This window comes from Cydia strobilella, chromosome 25 (genome assembly GCF_947568885.1).
Source record: "Cydia strobilella chromosome 25, ilCydStro3.1, whole genome shotgun sequence".
Lineage (NCBI taxonomy): Eukaryota > Metazoa > Arthropoda > Insecta > Lepidoptera > Tortricidae > Cydia > Cydia strobilella.
Genome location: NC_086065.1, coordinates 567,953 through 588,345, shown reverse-complemented (window position 1 = coordinate 588,345; position 20,393 = coordinate 567,953). Strand labels below are relative to the sequence as shown.

The following is a 20,393-nucleotide window of genomic DNA, read 5'->3' as shown; positions in this document are numbered from 1 at the left end:
ACGTAATTTGGTCGGGTTATTTGTTGCCTTATATGGTTCATGTTATACTCATGTCCCAGAGCCTAACTAGCGCCACCGGAGAGATTAGGAACTATTATTTAAAGCTTAGCGCGGTCACTTTTACAACAATTCTGCCATAAAAGATTGCGATTATTTCTATACCATCCATAACATAAATGTTACATGTTACTTTCTTTTTTTTAAATCTTTATTTATTTATGGATTAAGTTTTAAACAAATGCCACCCTCAGTTACATATTATATGTTGAACAATGGTTGAACACATGTTAAACATGGAACTACCATACATGGAACATGGGCTCGCTGTCTTCTGTCACTGTCAGTGTCAAAATAATAAATATTTTGAACTCTATTGAAAACTGATTACTGTTTTTAAGTAACTCATTTACCTCATTTAAATAACACGGGTTTGTGAAATTTGCTGATGTATTTGTAGATATAACTTGGGGTAGCTCTATATAATTTAGGTATCTGTCTTTATTTTAATACTAACTATAATAATCAACACGCACTCGATGTTCTAACTTTGTAGAAAACTATTAAAAAAAACCGTATAACTTACAAGCTCTTCATTTGCAACTGCCTGTAGGACTTATAATCTCAATATGATAATATTTTTTTACAGGAAGAAAACTAAATTTACTCCGTGTATGACAAATGTGTAAATCCAAGTGCCTCACGACATTTCATTAGATCATTTCATAAATAAGCATGCTTGTAAGTGCATAGAAGATTTTGTGAATCATGGAGCGTCAGAAAACTGACTCAGAACTGGAAATGGATATCCAAATTCAACAAGTAAGTGAAGTTATAGTTTCCACTACAGATAAAAAAAAACTTAAAAGGCATACTTAATGTCACATGGTTGCCTAGTATTGTATTGTATTGTAGTTCGGGCGATTTTCCGCAACTCGACGACTGGCGCCTATTTTGCGTGACATGGGGGTGGGCTAGTCCTGCCAGCCCAGCTCCTCGAGGAAACCTATCAAACCTTTGATGTTGAGTAGGACCTCGGGGAGGTCTCTCGGGGATCCGAGATGTTTTGCCCTGTATGGGGCCACTCCGCTGCACTCCAGCACCACGTGAGAGGCTGTTTCTTCTGTCTCCATGCATCCTCTGCATAGGGGACTGTCTGTGACACCTGTTATAAAAAGATGTTTGTTAAATAGTCCATGACCTGTTATGACACTGGTTACCATGCTCAGTCGGGTCTTTCCTAATTGAAGGAGCACCCTTGTGAGCTTTCCGTTGATGCCAGGCATGGCTTGTTTGGCCTGTCTGCATCCAGTCTGGTTTAGCCAATGTTCTGTGTGTAGTTTCCCTGTACGTGCCAGCAGCATTGAACGTACCTTGCTAAACGGTATCGGGAGGATCGGTTGCCTAGTATTCTCTACCAGTCAGTCTTAGGGCCAATAAATTGCTAATATGAGCGGAAGTAGGAAGTAGGAACGTACTATGATAGCCTAACAAACGCAATATACTCCAGCATACAACAAATTGAACGACCAAGTCAGGAATCTCAAGAAAACCTGGCTCTGTCAGAACGAACAAAAGCACTGTTGTCCCGCAGACAGCAATTACAAAAAACGAAACCAAAATCACGGTCCATGAAAAACGAGCTTAGGGCGTTATACAAAATAACAAATAAATGTATCAAAAACGACTACAAGAACTATAAACTTAGAATACTAGAAAAGCATCTCACCCAAACAAGCAGCTTAAAAAAGGCTTATAAACAATTACAAACACACAAAACCTGGATTAAAAGTTTAGCAAACCAGCAAACAACAGCTCATAACCGCAAAGAAGTCTTGGACGTAGCCACAGCATTCTACAAAGATTTATATAACACAAAAGAATATGAGAACACAAATATAAGTACAAGCCAAGATCATACAACTCTGCAAAACAACAACATACAACAACAAGATGAATTAGAAAATATCACGAAGAACGAAGTATCAAAGGCCATCCAACTTCTGAAACTTGACAAAAGCCCAGGCCCAGACAACCTGAGCAACGAAGCCATAAAAGCCGCAGAGTCTCTCCTGTGTACTCCACTGACATTCCTATTTAACCTTATATTGAAAACTATAGAGATTCCAAGTCAATGGTCAGAATCAAACATAATACTGCTTTACAAAAAAGGGAATCCTAACGATGTTAACAATTATAGACCGATAAGTTTAATGCCCATCCTATACAAACTCTTTTCATCAGTTATAGAAAAAAGAATAAGCACCATCCTAGATAGACACCAACCACTTGAACAAGCGGGCTTCAGACGGGGTTTTTCAACAGTAGACCACATACACTCGTTGGAACAAATCATAGAAAAACACCAAGAATTCAACACACCACTTTATATAGCCTATATTGATTACAAGAAGGCTTTTGACACCATACTACATTCAGCCATTTGGGAAACACTAGAAAACCAACAAGTTCACAACACCTACATAGCAGTAATTAAAAAGATTTACATGAATAGTACCAGCAAAATACAACTTGACAAAATTGGCCCATCATTTCCCATTAAGAGAGGGGTAAGGCAGGGAGACCCACTATCCCCAAAAATTTTTATAGCCGTGCTAGAATCAGTTTTCAGACAGCTAGATTGGAAATCACTTGGCATAAATATTGGAGGAAAAAACCTGACACATCTAAGATTTGCGGATGATCTGGCCCTGTTTGCAAGAAGTAGTAAAGACTTAGAATATATGATGAACACATTGAACATAGAGAGCAAAAAAGTTGGACTTGAAATGAATTATAGCAAAACTAAAGTTATGTCAAATAGCAACAAAAATCAGATAACTATAAAAAATGAAAATATAGAGTATGTCGACCAATACATATACCTGGGAAAACAAGTAAGCTTCAACCCAAATGCAAACGAACAGGAAATTGAGAGAAGAACTAAAAACACCTGGAATAAGTACTGGAGTCTAAAAGAAACCCTAAAAAGCGACCTACCTATCAAGCTTAAGAAGAAGGTAATGGATATGTGCATACTCCCAACAATGATCTATGCATGCCAAACATGGAAATTCACTTCAAAGGCCAAAAGGACCATAGTTTCATGCCAAAGGGGCATGGAACGGAGTATACTTAAAATAAGAAAAATTTACAAGATCAGACATTCCATAATCCGAGAAAAAACTAAGCTTATAGATGCACTAAGCCAGGCCCAGAAACAAAAATGGAGATGGGCTGGCCATGTTGCCAGACTCCAAGACGAGAGGTGGACTTTTCACACAACGGCCTGGAAAGGTCCAGACGGAAAGAGGAAGAGAAGACGGCCATTGGCACGATGGTCGGACGACATAATTAAAACAGTGGGGGCCAACTGGATATGGGAGGCCCAAGACCGAAGAAAATGGCAGATTCTGGAAGAGGCCTATACCTCTTAGGAGGGTTCTGGAGTGATCATTAGATATTAGACATTTAGAAAAATTTAGATTAAGTTTCATCCCAGAAATAAAAGGCTTTTTATTTATTTATTATGAGCGGAAGTAATATTCAATTCAGTTCATGGCTCGTCCAAGAGGTCTCCATCGCCATACAGCGGGGTAACGCTGCTAGTGTGGGGGACCTTTGGACCCGGCATGGCTCAGAACGGATTTTAGTTTCTAATTTTTTTTTTCTTTTGTATTTCTTTAATGCTTACCTAATAATCATTATAAATTATAATTTATGTATAGTAGTGTGACTATGACTATTTACAATTCAGTTGTATTTTATATAATGTGATGTTTAGTTTTCTCTGCCAAAAGAATACACTGGTTTATTAATGTATTGGCAATTTTTTTCTTTCAATAAAATTTTTCTTTTAAATATTATAAATAATCCAGTGCCATACTATTTATTTAGTATACTCACCTAACCGCACATATCATCAGGTGATATCAGATTCAAATTCAAATGTTTTATTCTTGATAAACTTAAAACTAAAATTACATACAAAAGTATACTAAAGCTAAAAATAAAAAAAAAGTCAATAATTGCATAAATAAAAATCATTAAACAAATATGAAGCTTGTTCCTGGTTCTATTTTTCTTTAAAAATTTCTTTGTAGTTTTACATGTATGTAAAATGTATAATTTTGGTGCAATAAAGAATATTTACTTACTTACTTGTTTTGCTGCTAGTACAGTTCACTATGGCTCTGAACTTGTGGTAGTAATTACTGAGTTTTGGTTGTCACAGGTCACAGGACAAAAATAATTAGCTCAGATTACTTTACCAATGAAGCATTTTGCAAGAAGTTAGTTGGGAAATAATTGAAATTGAAATTGAAATTGAAAATATTTATTTCAGGCACAGAACAGAACCCATATAGTGTTAGCACAAAAATTATAATATGCTACCTATATCTATGTTAGTCTGTACACTATGTAGAAAAACAATAAATACCTAAAAAAACTAATTAAAACTAATTATTTCGATGATGCGCTGGGCTCATGTAATTGGTTCCAACGCCTCATCAGTGGGCAGTCCACTCTGACGACAAATGCGTTTAGGAGACCGTTGGTGCTACCCTGCAATCTATGCAATAGGGATGCCGCTCTTACGTATAATAGCGTAAAAGTCATCCGTACGGGCATCGGCGAACATACCTGACGCACTGCATAATAACGCATATATATGCTGCATATGTGTGTATAATATTTAACTGAAAATTTTTAGCTGTAACCTCAGTGCCTACCGTAATCTCACTGACAGGGTCTAATATAACTCACAGTTTTAGGGGTCCAGGCACATTTCTAATTCTACCCTCTCGTCTGTGTATGATAAGGATCATTGTATATTGTCACAAATAAAGACTTCTATCTCTATTTCAACAGGTAGAAGAACTAAGCAATAGTGCAATAATAAACTCCCTAAATGCGGACTGCTGGCGTCTCATTTTAGACTATTTATCAGTTAAGGAGATCCTGCAGACAGAGCTGACATGCAAAGATTGGCAAAAATTGATGCTTGATCACATATCACGTAAGGACCTATTTCTATCTGATGGTTTGACAAATCGATTGAATCTTATTTAAATCTCTTTAGTGCGTCCGCTAGCTATTGTGGTTGCATGGAGCGTGTGGGTTAACGAAAAATATATATAGTTAGTTCCTACTTGTATATGTACTTGTATAATACTACTGTAATCTAAGCTTATTGTACCTACTACTGTTTTTTTTACTGCGATAATAAATGACTTTTTTTAATAACGAAAAACGCTAAATGGCGCAGACGGATTTTACCTAAAATGGCACACGAATGCGTGCGCCCACTCCCTGCATAAGCAACAATGCTATTGTATGCAGTGTTGGCTCAAACGTTAATGCAATTAACCATTAACCAGTACAAATTGAACCGTAAACTGTAACCATCCGTTACTTTGTACTGGTTAATGGTTAATTGCAATTAACGTTCGGCCAACACTACATACAACTTACTCAAAAATATGTCCCATCATTCTTAATTCGCTGGCATAAGAAAAAAAAAATGAAAAATGAAAAAAAAAATTAAAAATATATAGTTGGTCAAACCAATTTGTCAGTCAGTAACAACCAGGAAAATCATATTCATCCCTTTCTTTTGGGCGCTAGTACTAGTGTAAGACAAAGATGGTATGATTCTCTCCGTCTATGTTTGAAATGAGACAGTCCTTTGACAAACTATATGTATTAACTATTTACAAGCAGTATAAAGTACATGAGACATATTTTTGAGTATGATGAGTGCACCCATATTTTTACACTTGACTGTACACAGCTTTGAAAATAAAGTAAATTAGCTTTATTAAATATTTTGATTTCTGTTTTTTAGTGTAGTCACAGTACTTTATACTACGTCCGTAGCGGACGGTTACAGTTTACGGTTCAATTTGTACAGGTTAATGGTTAATTGCATTAACGTTTAGAATAGAATAGAACATTTTTATTCAACATCACATGAAATGGCAGTTAACAGATAGCATAGTACATTTTTTACAGATAAATCTTAAATTTAGACTTAAAAAACTAAGAAATTGAGTTGCACATATCAGAGAAATATTCATGCATGCTTGGCGTTTCGGCCAACACTGGCAGTTATTTATTTATTTATTTAAGCCTTTATTTTTCCTTAAATAGTTTTACATGATAAAAAAAGTTTTCTAATATTATTGTTTTCCATTTTTACTATTTAAGGACCCCTGTTGGGTATAGGCCTCCTCCATATCTTTCCACCTTTCTCGGTCTTTTGCCTTGATTAGCCAATTGTCTCCGGCTGTGGCTATAATATCCTTGGACCACCTTGTTATGGGTTTTCCCGCCTTCCTTTTGCCATGGGGTCCTGGCCAAAGTGGCTCCAACACTGGTAGTATGCACCCATTATTTTACCTGTACCTTTTTATTTGTGATTGTTACAGATCGTCCAATCATTATTCACAGTATGAAAATTGACGAAAATACCCTAATATTAAGACAATCAAGTGAAGCCTGGTGTTCGTTCAAACGTTGGGTGAGGAAATGTGGCTGCTCTGTTCAGGACTTTGACATGGATTGTAAACATTACAAGGATGTCGTGGAGACCCTTAGGGACAACTGCCCGAATCTAGTAGGCCTTAAGGTAAGTTGAGACAAGTGTGTCTACGGAGTAATATATGTACAGTATAAATAAGTTTTTTGGCAAAAATTTAATTTTGGATACAAGCTTTTATCGCACTACTTTACTTTCAAGCAACTCTGTGATAAAACAACTAAACCTAATTAGCTCCATGCATGAATTTATTTTTATTTTTGGATTCATAATTTATATTGTTGGAACACCGGAAATGATAAAAATACTTTTGTAAACCTTAATATTATTTTATTAAAAAATATTTAAAATGTTGAAAATTTTTGAGCGGTTGAAACGCTCATAATTTTTGGCGCGAATTCGACAGAGCGTGATGACGTCACACGTTGGGCGGCCCAACTGACGTTTGCTACTAATGACACTAATCTGTCGAACGCGTGACGTCACGTGGCGTTTCGAGCGTTTCGCTCACTAGCTTTTCGCGGGCAAATATTTGTACTTTTTATTTATAATTTTAAGTAATTAAATAGTAATTTAAAAACGGAAATGCATTTGTATCATGATATAACGGTAACAAACATCCGAATAAAACATATTTCGTTCAAATATAAACTTCATGCATGAGGCTAATTGTGTTTGGGTTCGTTAGAATTGTCTCGATAAGTATTAGTTGCCTGCATAGAGAAATATAAGTAAGGAAAGAGTGCTAACTCCATACATCAGTTTTCTTACGAAAACGCGAGTTATTTTATAGTCGATACTAGCGTAAAAGAGGATATAATATTATAGTGCGGTACGTCATAGTAAATTTTGTAACCACTGTAAATTCACTGCCATCTATTGACACACTTAAAAACTAAAAATGAAGATTTATAAAAATACGTATAAATGTATTTAAATATGGATAATTGATTTTTTTTGTTTGCATTAATTATTTTTATATGATTTTGACCCATGTTCTTTCACTGATATGCGTTAAAATTGTTAAATAACAAACGAAACCGTCAACGCCCTCTATACGAGAGTAGGCCAAAGGTAGTGGCGCCATCTGATCGAGAATCAAATTTTCGTGACTTTCGAGGCACTATGTTTCATCCTTAGACTGTATCCATCTATTACGGAGTTATTTCTATCTTTGCTAGCGTCAAGTAGCGAATTTATCATTACTGCTAGTTGACAATAGATGTCGCGACGAACGAAAGTCTAATGCTCAACAATTTTCAACTCCTGCTTGTAAATTGTAATATTAGTTGTAAATTGTTTTAACAATCCATTTTTCGTCAGTCGCGACACTCGTGACATCTGGTGTCAAGTAGCGGTACTGATAAATCTACTACTCGACTTGATGTCGACTACGAAATAACTCGCGTTTTGCCAAGAAAACTGATGTATGGAATTGCACTCTTTCCTTATAGGTATGTGGTATTTTCTATAAAAAGGGACCTTATTGTCGATGGCGCTTACGCCATTATTAACGATGCTCCGATATAAATACAATGCCGCGCGACGCTGTGCGGCGTAAGCGTGGCAAAGATAGATATAACTCCGTAATAGATGGATACAGTCTAAGGAAAAAACGTGCCTCGAAAATCAAGAAAATTTGATTCTCGTTCAGAGGGCGCTACTAGTTTTGGCCTACAGTCGTATAGATGGCGTTGACGGTTTCGTTTGTTATTTAACAATTTTAACGCATATCAGTGAAAGAACATGGGTCAAAATCATAAAAATAATTAATGCAAATAAAAAAAATCATTTATCTATATTTAAATACATTCTATCGTATTTTTATAAATCTTCATTTTTAGTTTTAAAGTGTGTCAACAGATGGCAGTGAATTTACTGGGGTTACAAAATTTACTATGACAGTACCGCTCTAGTATAAGTTACTCTATGAGCGTGGTAAGCGCCATCGACAATAAGGTCCCTTTTCATAGAAAATGCCCCATATTTCTCTATGGTTGCATGTAAGAAAAGTACAGTGCTATAAAAGCTTGTATGAGCATTTTTATTTAAAATCGTCAATTTATTTTCAGCTGAGTAGGTTAAAAAAGAAACTGTCGCCGACAGACGCGCTCCACTTCCAGAAACTAACATGGCTCGTATTCGACTGCTGCGATGTAAGTACCGATTTGCGATTTTTTTTTTATTCATTTTTTTTTTCTTTATTGGGGAAAAAAACAGATACAGGCCAATAAGTTTTACAGGCAAAGTTAAAACAGTACATATAGCCTACATCCTAAGACAATTCCCACTAGGAGGTCCGACAGTAGTTTTAGGATAGCATTGTGATCGGAACTAAATACACAGACATACACTATATACTTAAACTTAACAATAACGACATTTAACACTTCTAAAGAACATAAGCACAAGCATAGGTTTATCATAAAAATAAATTATGGCTAATGAACACTACAAGATATACAAAAGAAACAAAATTACACAATATATATAGGCTTAAAATTAGATTTGATTTATTTGTCATATTTATTCATATCTGTGACGGGTCTCTATTGTTTCCCATATAGTTTTAAGTCATAATGTATTGTTTGTCCACATTTTCGTTAGTCATAATTTGGTTTTTCTCAGAAACGCGTAACTTTTCAGGATTGCCATAAAACAAACCTAATAACCTAACCTAACCACGTTTGTTGTATGGGAGCCCCCCTTAAATATTCATTTTATTCTGTTTTTAGTATTTGTTGTTATAGCGGCAACAGAAATACACCATCTGTGAAAATTTCAACCGTCTAGCTATCACGGTTCATGAGATACAGCCTGGTGACAGACGGACAGCGGAGTCTTAGTAATAGGGTCCCGTTTTTACCCTTTAGGTACGGAACCCTAAAAAGTATATTTAAAACAAAAAAGTATATACCTAGTTTACCACGAAATGGTCCCGCCTCAGCATAATGCTAACCTTAAAGTCAGCGCTGGTCTTCCGGCGAGACCATTGTATGAAGATAACATACTTTGCCCTGTTTATACTAAGCTTTGAAGTTGAAGTTTGACCTGTACACTGCCCGCAGAACGCATCTAGTGTGGCAAATCCTTAAACACATTCTGGTTTTCAGTTTCGCAATCCATTTGTTTCAGGAGGTGACAGACGATTGCGTCAGTCAATTTTTAACAAACAGATTAGAGGAATTACGAATTACATATAATAAGCGAGTTACGGGCCGATTTCTTAACAATTTGAAATCTGTTAATAATATGAAGAGTCTCGCACTAAAACATTGTAGAGCCTTGAGATTCCCATTTCTGTTGTCTGTCGCGGACCGTTTAAGTAACCTAATGGTGTTGGAGTTATGGAAACGGAATCGTAGCAAAATAGAAATTAGGGATAAGCTACACTTGCTATTTGAGCATATGCCTAATTTGAGGGAGTTAGACATAGAAATCTACGATATGCTGAGAAGGGCTGACGAGGAGCGCCGGTATACTGAGAGCAATGTGTTTTTCGAGTCAATTTGTCGTCTCAAGAAGTTGGGTCGCGTGAATGCGAACTTTCAAGTGTGGGACAACCATCTTGAGGCTTTGGTGAACAGCTGTAAGGAGTTAATGGCAGTGGACTTGATATGCAATCGTGAGTAGCTATAGGTATACTATTTGCATCTAAATTATATGAGCGTTACTTAAAAAAATGCCAATCATAAATTTTGTATTTTTTCATAAATTTTGTATTATTTGAAGTTAATGTATTGCTTGCTTCGCTTGCATTTTAAGAAGTTACAACAAATAAATTGGTATTAATTATATCTGCCAAGTTAAATCAGTTTGACAGCACTGGCTTCCCTCGAATGCGGCTGACCCACTGGCTTCCCTCGAATGCGGCTGACCCACTGGCTTCCCTCGAATGCGGCTGACCCACTGGCTTCCCTCGAATGCGGCTGACCCTTTATTTCTACTCAGAATCACTAGCTCTTTCGATCCTAATGGGATAAAAAAATGTCCCAAGGTTTTTTTCCTGTTGTGTTACCATTTCCCCGTATAGTTTGTATGGCGGTAACAAAAAGAAAAGTTTGAAAAATGTATGGAAATTTTGGGACACTTTTTGCCATTTTTTGGGTCACAAAAAAATGGCAAAAAAGAGAAACGCTTATATGGTTCTTTTCAGTATAAAAAATAAATGTAAAAACCGGAGTGCGAGTCGGACTCGCCCACCGAGGGTTCCGTACTTTTTAGTATTTGTTGTTATAGCGGCAACAGAAATACATCATCTGTAAAAATTTCAACTGTCTAGCTATCACGGCTCATGAGATACAGCCTGGTGACAGACAGACAGACGGACAGTGGAGTCTGAGTAATAGGGTCCCGTTTTTACCCTTTGGGTACGGAACCCTAAAAAAAGAGTAATAAAAAATATTTTGTAGAGAGCAGAGGGGCCTCCTCTCCTCCAGATCCAGGCAGTTTTGGTTGTTTATATGTATATTATTTGACTTGCAATATCTTGTTCATAGAGATAGAGGCGATAATTGTGACGTTTTCAATCAAAAGGTACCACATTGTCACTTAACATAAGGATGAAAGTGGATTGTATCTTTGTACGAATAATATGTCAGAGCGTTCTTATGGCAAGCGACAATGTGGTACCTTTTGATTGAAAACGACACAATTTACCTCACATATTTTTAGTCACTCGCGCGACATGTTTCGGAGAGGCTTGGTCTTCATTTTCAACCACTAACAGTGCCTGAGTAGCCGTTCACGATAGCTGTGTGCCGCGTGCGTGAGTTAAACCTTATAATTAGCTTACGCTGCGTCTTACAACTCTTAAGTAAGCAAATAACTTGCGAACGCGAAGCGAAGCAGCGCGGCAGACCCACGGCGTTCGCGTTCGCAACGAGATCGCCCACGTAGGACATTTCTATAGGTATCAAAGGATTGATTCACCCCGCGCCGCATCGCTTCGCTTCGCGTTCGCGTGTCTTTCGCCTACGTAGTACGTTGCGTTAGTGTTAGTATGACTCACGACAGTTAAAATTTAAAGTCATCATGACCAATCGCCTCCCGGGCCTAAACTCGTATAGTGGTTAAAGGCTATGTATGATAAACCCTCGTAAATGTCAGCTTCCGCTCCGTTGGTGGGTTGAGGAATGGCAGCAAATAAATTCTATAAAAAAAAATTAGTAGTAGTAGTAGTAGTAATAATCACTTTATTGTACACAACACAGGTTTACAAAAATAAATTATAGTAATGGAAGTACAAAGGCGAACTTATCCCTATAAGGGATCTCTTCCAGCTAACCTTCCAGTAGATGAGTGGAAAACTATAGCCAGGTCAGATAGACAAACTTACAGGATGTACAAAAAAAATTTAGTCATCGCCTCCCGCTTGATACTTTGTCAGATGATAGTTTAGATGCCGTTGTGAATAAACAAAATCGTCAGCCGATTGTATCGCTGTGGAAAGACCGTCCGCTGGTCACATGAACATGTAAAAAAAATATCTTTTCAGTCATCGGCGTCATCGCCGCCCGTTTGATACTTTGTCAGATGATAGTTTGGATGCTATTGTTAATAAAACAAATCGTCAGCCGGTTGTATCGCGGTGGAAAGACCGTGTTACGCGTTTCGGTGGCTGCCATTCCTCAACCCACCAACGGAGCGGCAGCTGACGTTCACGAAGGTTCATCATACATAGCCGTTAACCGCTATACGAGTTTTCGCCCGGGGGGCGATGACTGACGAAATTTGCGCCTGGCTCGCGGTCTATAAGGACTTTTTACTAACGAGTCTTGCGGTAAACCTAATATTAATTAAATGATTGTCAGATATAACGCGGCGCGGTCTGGACGCGCTGTGCCGCCATGTCGGGCCGCGCCTGCTGGAGCTCAACCTGGCCGAGAGTCTGCTCACCGACGACGACGTGGCCGCCTGTGTGTACGCGTGCCCCAAACTACTGGTAATTATTGACAGACATGCTGTGCCGCTCGGCTGGAGCTCAACCTGGCCGAGAGTCTGCTCACCGACGACGACGTGGCCGCCTGTGTGTACGCGTGCCCCAAACTACTGGTAATTATTGACAGACATGCTGTGCCGCTCGGCTGGAGCTCAACCTGGCCGAGAGTCTGCTCACCGACGACGACGTGGCCGCCTGTGTGTACGCGTGCCCCAAACTACTGGTAATTATTGACAGACATGCTGTGCCGCTCGGCTGGAGCTCAACCTGGCCGAGAGTCTGCTCACCGACGACGACGTGGCCGCCTGTGTATACGCGTGCCCCAAACTACTGGTAATTATTGACAGACATGCTGTGCCGCTCGGCTGGAGCTCAACCTGGCCGAGAGTCTGCTCACCGACGACGACGTGGCCGCCTGTGTGTACGCGTGCCCCAAACTACTGGTAATTATTGACAGACATGCTGTGCCGCTCGGCTGGAGCTCAACCTGGCCGAGAGTCTGCTCACCGACGACGACGTGGCCGCCTGTGTGTACGCGTGCCCCAAACTACTGGTAATTATTGACAGACATGCTGTGCCGCTCGGCTGGAGCTCAACCTGGCCGAGAGTCTGCTCACCGACGACGACGTGGCCGCCTGTGTGTACGCGTGCCCCAAACTACTGGTAATTATTGACAGACATGCTGTGCCGCTCGGCTGGAGCTCAACCTGGCCGAGAGTCTGCTCACCGACGACGACGTGGCCGCCTGTGTGTACGCGTGCCCCAAACTACTGGTAATTATTGACAGACATGCTGTGCCGCTCGGCTGGAGCTCAACCTGGCCGAGAGTCTGCTCACCGACGACGACGTGGCCGCCTGTGTGTACGCGTGCCCCAAACTACTGGTAATTATTGACAGACATGCTGTGCCGCTCGGCTGGAGCTCAACCTGGCCGAGAGTCTGCTCACCGACGACGACGTGGCCGCCTGTGTGTACGCGTGCCCCAAACTACTGGTAATTATTGACAGACATGCTGTGCCGCTCGGCTGGAGCTCAACCTGGCCGAGAGTCTGCTCACCGACGACGACGTGGCCGCCTGTGTGTACGCGTGCCCCAAACTACTGGTAATTATTGACAGACATGCTGTGCCGCTCGGCTGGAGCTCAACCTGGCCGAGAGTCTGCTCACCGACGACGACGTGGCCGCCTGTGTGTACGCGTGCCCCAAACTACTGGTAATTATTGACAGACATGCTGTGCCGCTCGGCTGGAGCTCAACCTGGCCGAGAGTCTGCTCACCGACGACGACGTGGCCGCCTGTGTGTACGCGTGCCCCAAACTACTGGTAATTATTGACAGACATGCTGTGCCGCTCGGCTGGAGCTCAACCTGGCCGAGAGTCTGCTCACCGACGACGACGTGGCCGCCTGTGTGTACGCGTGCCCCAAACTACTGGTAATTATTGACAGACATGCTGTGCCGCTCGGCTGGAGCTCAACCTGGCCGAGAGTCTGCTCACCGACGACGACGTGGCCGCCTGTGTGTACGCGTGCCCCAAACTACTGGTAATTATTGACAGACATGCTGTGCCGCTCGGCTGGAGCTCAACCTGGCCGAGAGTCTGCTCACCGACGACGACGTGGCCGCCTGTGTGTACGCGTGCCCCAAACTACTGGTAATTATTGACAGACATGCTGTGCCGCTCGGCTGGAGCTCAACCTGGCCGAGAGTCTGCTCACCGACGACGACGTGGCCGCCTGTGTGTACGCGTGCCCCAAACTACTGGTAATTATTGACAGACATGCTGTGCCGCTCGGCTGGAGCTCAACCTGGCCGAGAGTCTGCTCACCGACGACGACGTGGCCGCCTGTGTGTACGCGTGCCCCAAACTACTGGTAATTATTGACAGACATGCTGTGCCGCTCGGCTGGAGCTCAACCTGGCCGAGAGTCTGCTCACCGACGACGACGTGGCCGCCTGTGTGTACGCGTGCCCCAAACTACTGGTAATTATTGACAGACATGCTGTGCCGCTCGGCTGGAGCTCAACCTGGCCGAGAGTCTGCTCACCGACGACGACGTGGCCGCCTGTGTGTACGCGTGCCCCAAACTACTGGTAATTATTGACAGACATGCTGTGCCGCTCGGCTGGAGCTCAACCTGGCCGAGAGTCTGCTCACCGACGACGACGTGGCCGCCTGTGTGTACGCGTGCCCCAAACTACTGGTAATTATAAGAGATGGGCTGAATATTCAGGTTTTTTAATTAAATAATTTATTTATGATTAGATTTAGTTGATTGGCGATTTTGTAGTTTCATTGAGTATCGGTAAAGATTTATACCTTACGAGCTTAGGCCCATTTGCACCATTCCACTAACCCGGGGTTGACCGGTTAAACCTGGAGTTACCATGGTTACCAGTATAATTTGACATTTGACACTGGGTTAACGGTTTAACCGCTTAACCCCGGGGTTAGTGGGATGGTAGAAGTGGGCCTTAGACATTTTATGGCAAAAATTACCGCACTATGACATAATCTTTTTGTGTTTCTTTCTGATCCAGAACTTTTAGGTCTTAAAGGGTGTATGGTGACTGCTATAGTTATTGGCCACTACATAGTAATTGGCCACTCCTAATAAATCAGAATTTGATTTTGAGTTAATCATGAGAATTCATAGGGGTTATTTCCAATAGTTACAACCAAGTTGTTACCAGTGGTATTAACTACTGGGAATTATTTTTCCCAGTAGTTACCACTGGTAACAAGAATAAGAATTGTTTATTGCCACATTATCCAGAAGTACAAAAGAAAATAAAATAAAATAACATAAAACAATATTTTTTTATTATTATTTAGCTTTATCCCACATTAGTGGCCCCCAAGGGTATAAGCCTCCTCCATCTGTCTCTACCTCTCTTTGTCGGTGGCAACATCGGTATCCATCCATCCATTTTTAATAAATACATACAAACAATAAATGACTTTTTATTTATTTATTTAAAACAAGAATAAGGAAACAATTATTAATTTATAAGTACAATCAATTGGGCAAAGGGTTTCCAGTCTCAGCGTGTGCCGGGCCGAGATGCCCGGCGCTGGTTTTCAGACCGGTCCCAGACTAGGACGGTCGGAGGGTAGTATAATTATTAATTAGTAAATAGTTGGTGGTAACTAGTGGGAATAACCCATTTATAGTCAAATCACCAATTGTTGTACTTACTTACTTACTGCTGTGGCGCGAAGTTGCTTGGCCTCCGACACCAAAGACCGCCATGCTACTCTGCCCAAAGCCGTTTCTGCCAATTAGCTCCATGCATGAATTTATTTTTATTTTTGGATTCATAATTTATATCATTGGAACACCGGAAATGATAAAAATACTTTTGTAAACCTTAATATTATTTAATTAAAAAATATTTAAAATGTTGAAAATTTTTGAGCGGTTGAAACGCTCATAATTTTTGGCGCTAATTCGACAGAGCGTGATGACGTCACACGTTGGGCGGCCCAACTGACGTTTGCTACTAATGACACTAATCTGTCGAACGCGTGACGTCACGTGGCGTTTCGAGCGTTTCGCTCACTATCTTTTCGCGGGCAAATTTTTGTACTTTTTATTTATAATTTTAAGTAATTAAATGGTAATTTAAAAACGGAAATGCATTTGTAACATGATATAACGGTAACAAACATCCGAATAAAACATATTTCGTTCAAATATAAACTTCATGCATGAGGCTAATTGTACCAACTGTTGTTGTTTTTATTTTTTATTATTTATTAATTTTGACATTGTATGATTAGATTAGATTAGATATTTATTCTCATAATATGAAATTACATTATAAATTATGCTAGACTAATCTACATGAATTTATATTATGATCGTCATTGACTAGATATTTACATAACATTATTTAATAAATTAATAGATACAAATAAATAAAAAATGTCTTACAAATTTTAAATTAAATTATACGCATTCATGTCAAAAACAAAATACGGGATTATTAACTAAGTATGAGTATCTCCTATTGTTCGTCATGTTCTAAATAATAACTAGTTATCCCCTCGGGCGGCAAGCTACCTCGAATGGGACGCTCTCTGACAACCGCGCGTGCGCGTGCGGCGGGCCGCCATGTTTAATGGAAAACACGCCCCCTGGCGGCTGTGCGCCGCACAAGCGAAAATTCAAAATATTTCTATTTTCTAATATTTCTATTTCTATTAAAATATTTCTATGATTTGTAATTTGAATATTTTGATACATATCTATCATTTACTTTGTATCTGACGATCGCTATAGGACAAGTAATTGCTTAATTGTATCCTCTTACATTAACAACGAACATTGTATTGCGAAATAAATAAATAAAACTATACTAAACTATTGTTGTGCTCAACTAAGCGCAACTGCGCTCGCCAACTCCTTACGGCACTACCTGAGAGTGATTTGTTTGCGACAGGGATAGGGAGGCTGATATTTGAGTGGAAGGGAGTCCTTGAAAGGATGCAAGACAGATATTCTTAGATGTAAGTTAGTTTTTAATTAGTTAATAAGTAGTTTTAAGTCATGAATCCATGTAACGCTTTGGCGTAAGCTGTAATGTTATAACTTATAACTTGAATCTATAAATCCATACTAATATTATAAATGCGAAAGTCTGTCTGTCTGTGTGTTACCTCTTCACGCTTAAACCGCTGAACCGATTTAGTTGAAATTTGGTATACAGATAGTTTGAGTCCCGGGGAAGGACATAGGATACTTTTTATCCCAGAATTCACCCCTTAAGGGGGTGAAAAGGGGGTGGAAATTTGTATGGGGAATCAATAACCGCTGAACCGATTTAGATGAAACTTGGTATGGGGATAGTTTGAGCTGTGGGAAAGGATATAGAATAACTTTTATCCCCGAAATCATCCCTTAAGGGTGTAAAAACTGGGGTGGAAATGTATAGTGTGGACCAATTTGGGGGTGAAAAAAGGATGGATTAAAAAGGAGATTTGTTTAAGAATTAAGATTACTAATTCCACGCAGACGAAGTCGCGGGCAAAAGCTAGTAAATAATAATAACAATAAATGAATAACTCGTTCCAGTCGCTGGACCTGTCGGACTGCCCGCTGCTGGTGTCGGCCGTGCGCCGCATCGCGGTGGCGCGCCGCGACATGCGGCGGAGCTCCAAGTTCGCCGACGAGACCTTCCTGCGCATACCGCTCCCCATCACCATGAGCAGATGGGACTTTTATGGGGACGCGGAAGATTTCAAGGTAATTTAATAGGGGGTATTACTGCAATGTTCTGCCACCAGAGTGCAGCACTAGCCCCTTTAGTAAACCATATAGTAACTTATACATACTGTACCTTTAACAGGTTTTTGACGAGTTTTCAGAGATAATAAAATATGACATTGATGCACCAAGGCGGTTTGTTTACAGAGGACCTACCGGGAAACGCGAATCCGAAATTTCGCTGTCTGCCTCTTTAGCGCTCGAATATGCGAGAGTGACAGAGATGTTAAATAGCGAAACTTCGATTTTTACGTTTCGCGATAGACCTTGGTAGTGACGCCCCCTACGCAGAGTTTCGAATAATATTCCCTATTTAAACTGTTTAAGAAAAAAGGGGACGTCCGGTTCTCCGTACAAAAGTCTAGTCCCCATTTTTCGTCCATAAATATTTATAAAAAATATATTTTTTACATTATCACTAAATAGTATAAAAAAAGTCGCTTTCCGCTCTATACGTATGTCTGTCCCTATGTATGCTTAGATCTTTAAAATTGGGCAACGGATTTTGATGCGGTTTTAATAGATAGAGTGATTCAAGAGGAAGGCTTATATATATAATTTGTGAAGGTTTTGTATGAATTTTTTGAACTACCCGTGCGAAGCCCCTAGTAGAAAATATTTGCTTTTTGTACATTAAGTTTTTATTTTGTACAATAAAGGTTAAATAAATAAAATAAATATTTCTTTTGACGACCGGTCTGGCCTAGTGGGTAGTGACCCTGCCTGTGAAGCCGATGGTCCTGGGTTCGAATCCCGGTAAGGGCATTTATTTGTGTGATGAACACAGATATTTGTTCCCGAGTCATGGATGTTTTCTATGTATTTACGTATTTGTATAAGTATTATATATATCGTTGTCTAAGTACCCATAACACAAGCCTTCTTGAGCTTACCGTGGGACTTTAGTCAATTTGTGTAAGAATGTCTCTATAATATTTATTTATTTATTATTTATTTCTATAGAAAAATAATATTTATTTGACGACCGGTCTGGCGTGGTAGTGACCCTGCCTAAACTCTGATTTATAATTCAATTCCAATAATCTAACCTCACTTTTTCTCTTTTCCGTATGTTTTAAGAAACTAAACGAAGCTACATCTATATTTATTTTAAATCTGTATTTATTTTAAATCTGTATTTATTTTAAATGCTAGAGTATGCAAAAGGGAAATTTGAGTTTACTTCTTTACATATTTTCCATTATTACGAAAGAAAAAGGATCTGAGTGAGGTTAGTTTTAGCATATAAATTTTATTATAACTAATTTGTTTTTCAGGACGTCGTCGACGTACGTTTTAATACCGACGGTTATTCCAGCGTCGAACGTCAATACTGAATTCAGATCACAACTTATCTTCTTATTTGTGACGCTTACGCCAAAGACGGCAAGTGACGCGCGCGGCTGCAGCGCAATATCAACCTTCGTGCATTCAGATAAGGTTCATAATGACGCCACACGGCCTGGCGTTTAAACTTGAGATGCTACGAATATTCAGCAACTAGTCGGTATTCGGCCGTATGTTGCCTTCTATTCGGCCGAATACCGAATATCTTTTGTACCTACCTAAAAAGAAAAATAATTACACAAAAAAAATAACCAAAAACTAGGTAGGTATAGGTTATATTTTATTTATTCTCTAGTTTAAAGGGTTGCTTCCGACGGTCCAAGGTCGATGTCACCTTGGTCGGGTCGCCATACAAATAGGGAGTATTACTGCAAAGTTCTGTCGCCAGAGTGCAGCACTAGCACAAATCGTAAACCATAGAGTAACTTACTTATGTCGTAAGTAAACAGTTTTTTGACAAGTTTTCTTAGATTATTTGTTAGGAAGAATAAATATGACATTGATGCATCAAGGCGGTTTGTTTACTGTTTGTGCTAGTGGCGCCCCCTATGTAAAGTTTCACATAATATTCCCTATTGACACGGTCGAAAACTTCAGAAGCCTCGCTGTCGATGTAAAAGTTGCTTTAGTACGAAATTTTGTTATTTCGAAAAGTAATTTTGAAATTTTGCAAATATGTGGCTTTCCATCAGAGAAAGGTCCTTATGAACATGTAGCATAAGGACCCTTTAGGCATGGAACGCCACATATGAACAGTTTTGTTTCTATTATAAGGAAAATAAAGAAGTTATTTTTGAGATACTGGTTTTTGATCTTGCCCTATTTTGAAGGCATAAAAATACCGTTGACAAGTATTATTTAATATATTTATTTTAAAAGCGTATTAACCACATTTTTATTTGCAATATTTGCATTAATTATTTTTATATGATTTTGACCCAACCCATGTTCTTTCACTGATATGCGTTAAAATTGTTAAATAAACGAATCCGTCAACGCCCTCTATCGAGAGTAGGTCAAAGGTAGTGGCGCCATCAATAAAAAGATGTTTGGTATATAGCCCATGACCTGTTATGACACTGGTTACTGTTACCATCACAGACCTAAAATTTATGCTTATAGTTCTGTGGTTACCATACTCCGTCGGACCTTCCCTATAGTTATAATATAGTTGTAGAATCGCGACATTTGTGCCATTTTCAACCAAAAGGGTACTTATTGTTGATTGTCAGTAATGCGCTATTTCCATATAGCTTCAATTAGAAATCAACCTTATCGACTAGCGACAATGTGGTACC

General features: G+C 39.6%; 1 protein-coding gene across 1 annotated transcript; it reads left to right on the top strand.

Moving 5' to 3' along the window:
* Positions 1-357: 357 nt before the first annotated feature.
* LOC134752649 (uncharacterized) lies at positions 358-19,892 on the top strand. Its single transcript, XM_063688319.1, has 9 exons — positions 358-488; positions 647-819; positions 4,870-5,017; positions 6,429-6,628; positions 8,611-8,694; positions 9,674-10,163; positions 12,352-12,482; positions 17,557-17,727; positions 19,026-19,892. Exons 2-9 carry the CDS (start codon positions 766-768, stop codon positions 19,083-19,085), a joined length of 1,338 nt encoding a protein of 445 aa, XP_063544389.1. The 5' UTR covers positions 358-488; positions 647-765; the 3' UTR covers positions 19,086-19,892.
* Positions 19,893-20,393: the final 501 nt, after the last annotated feature.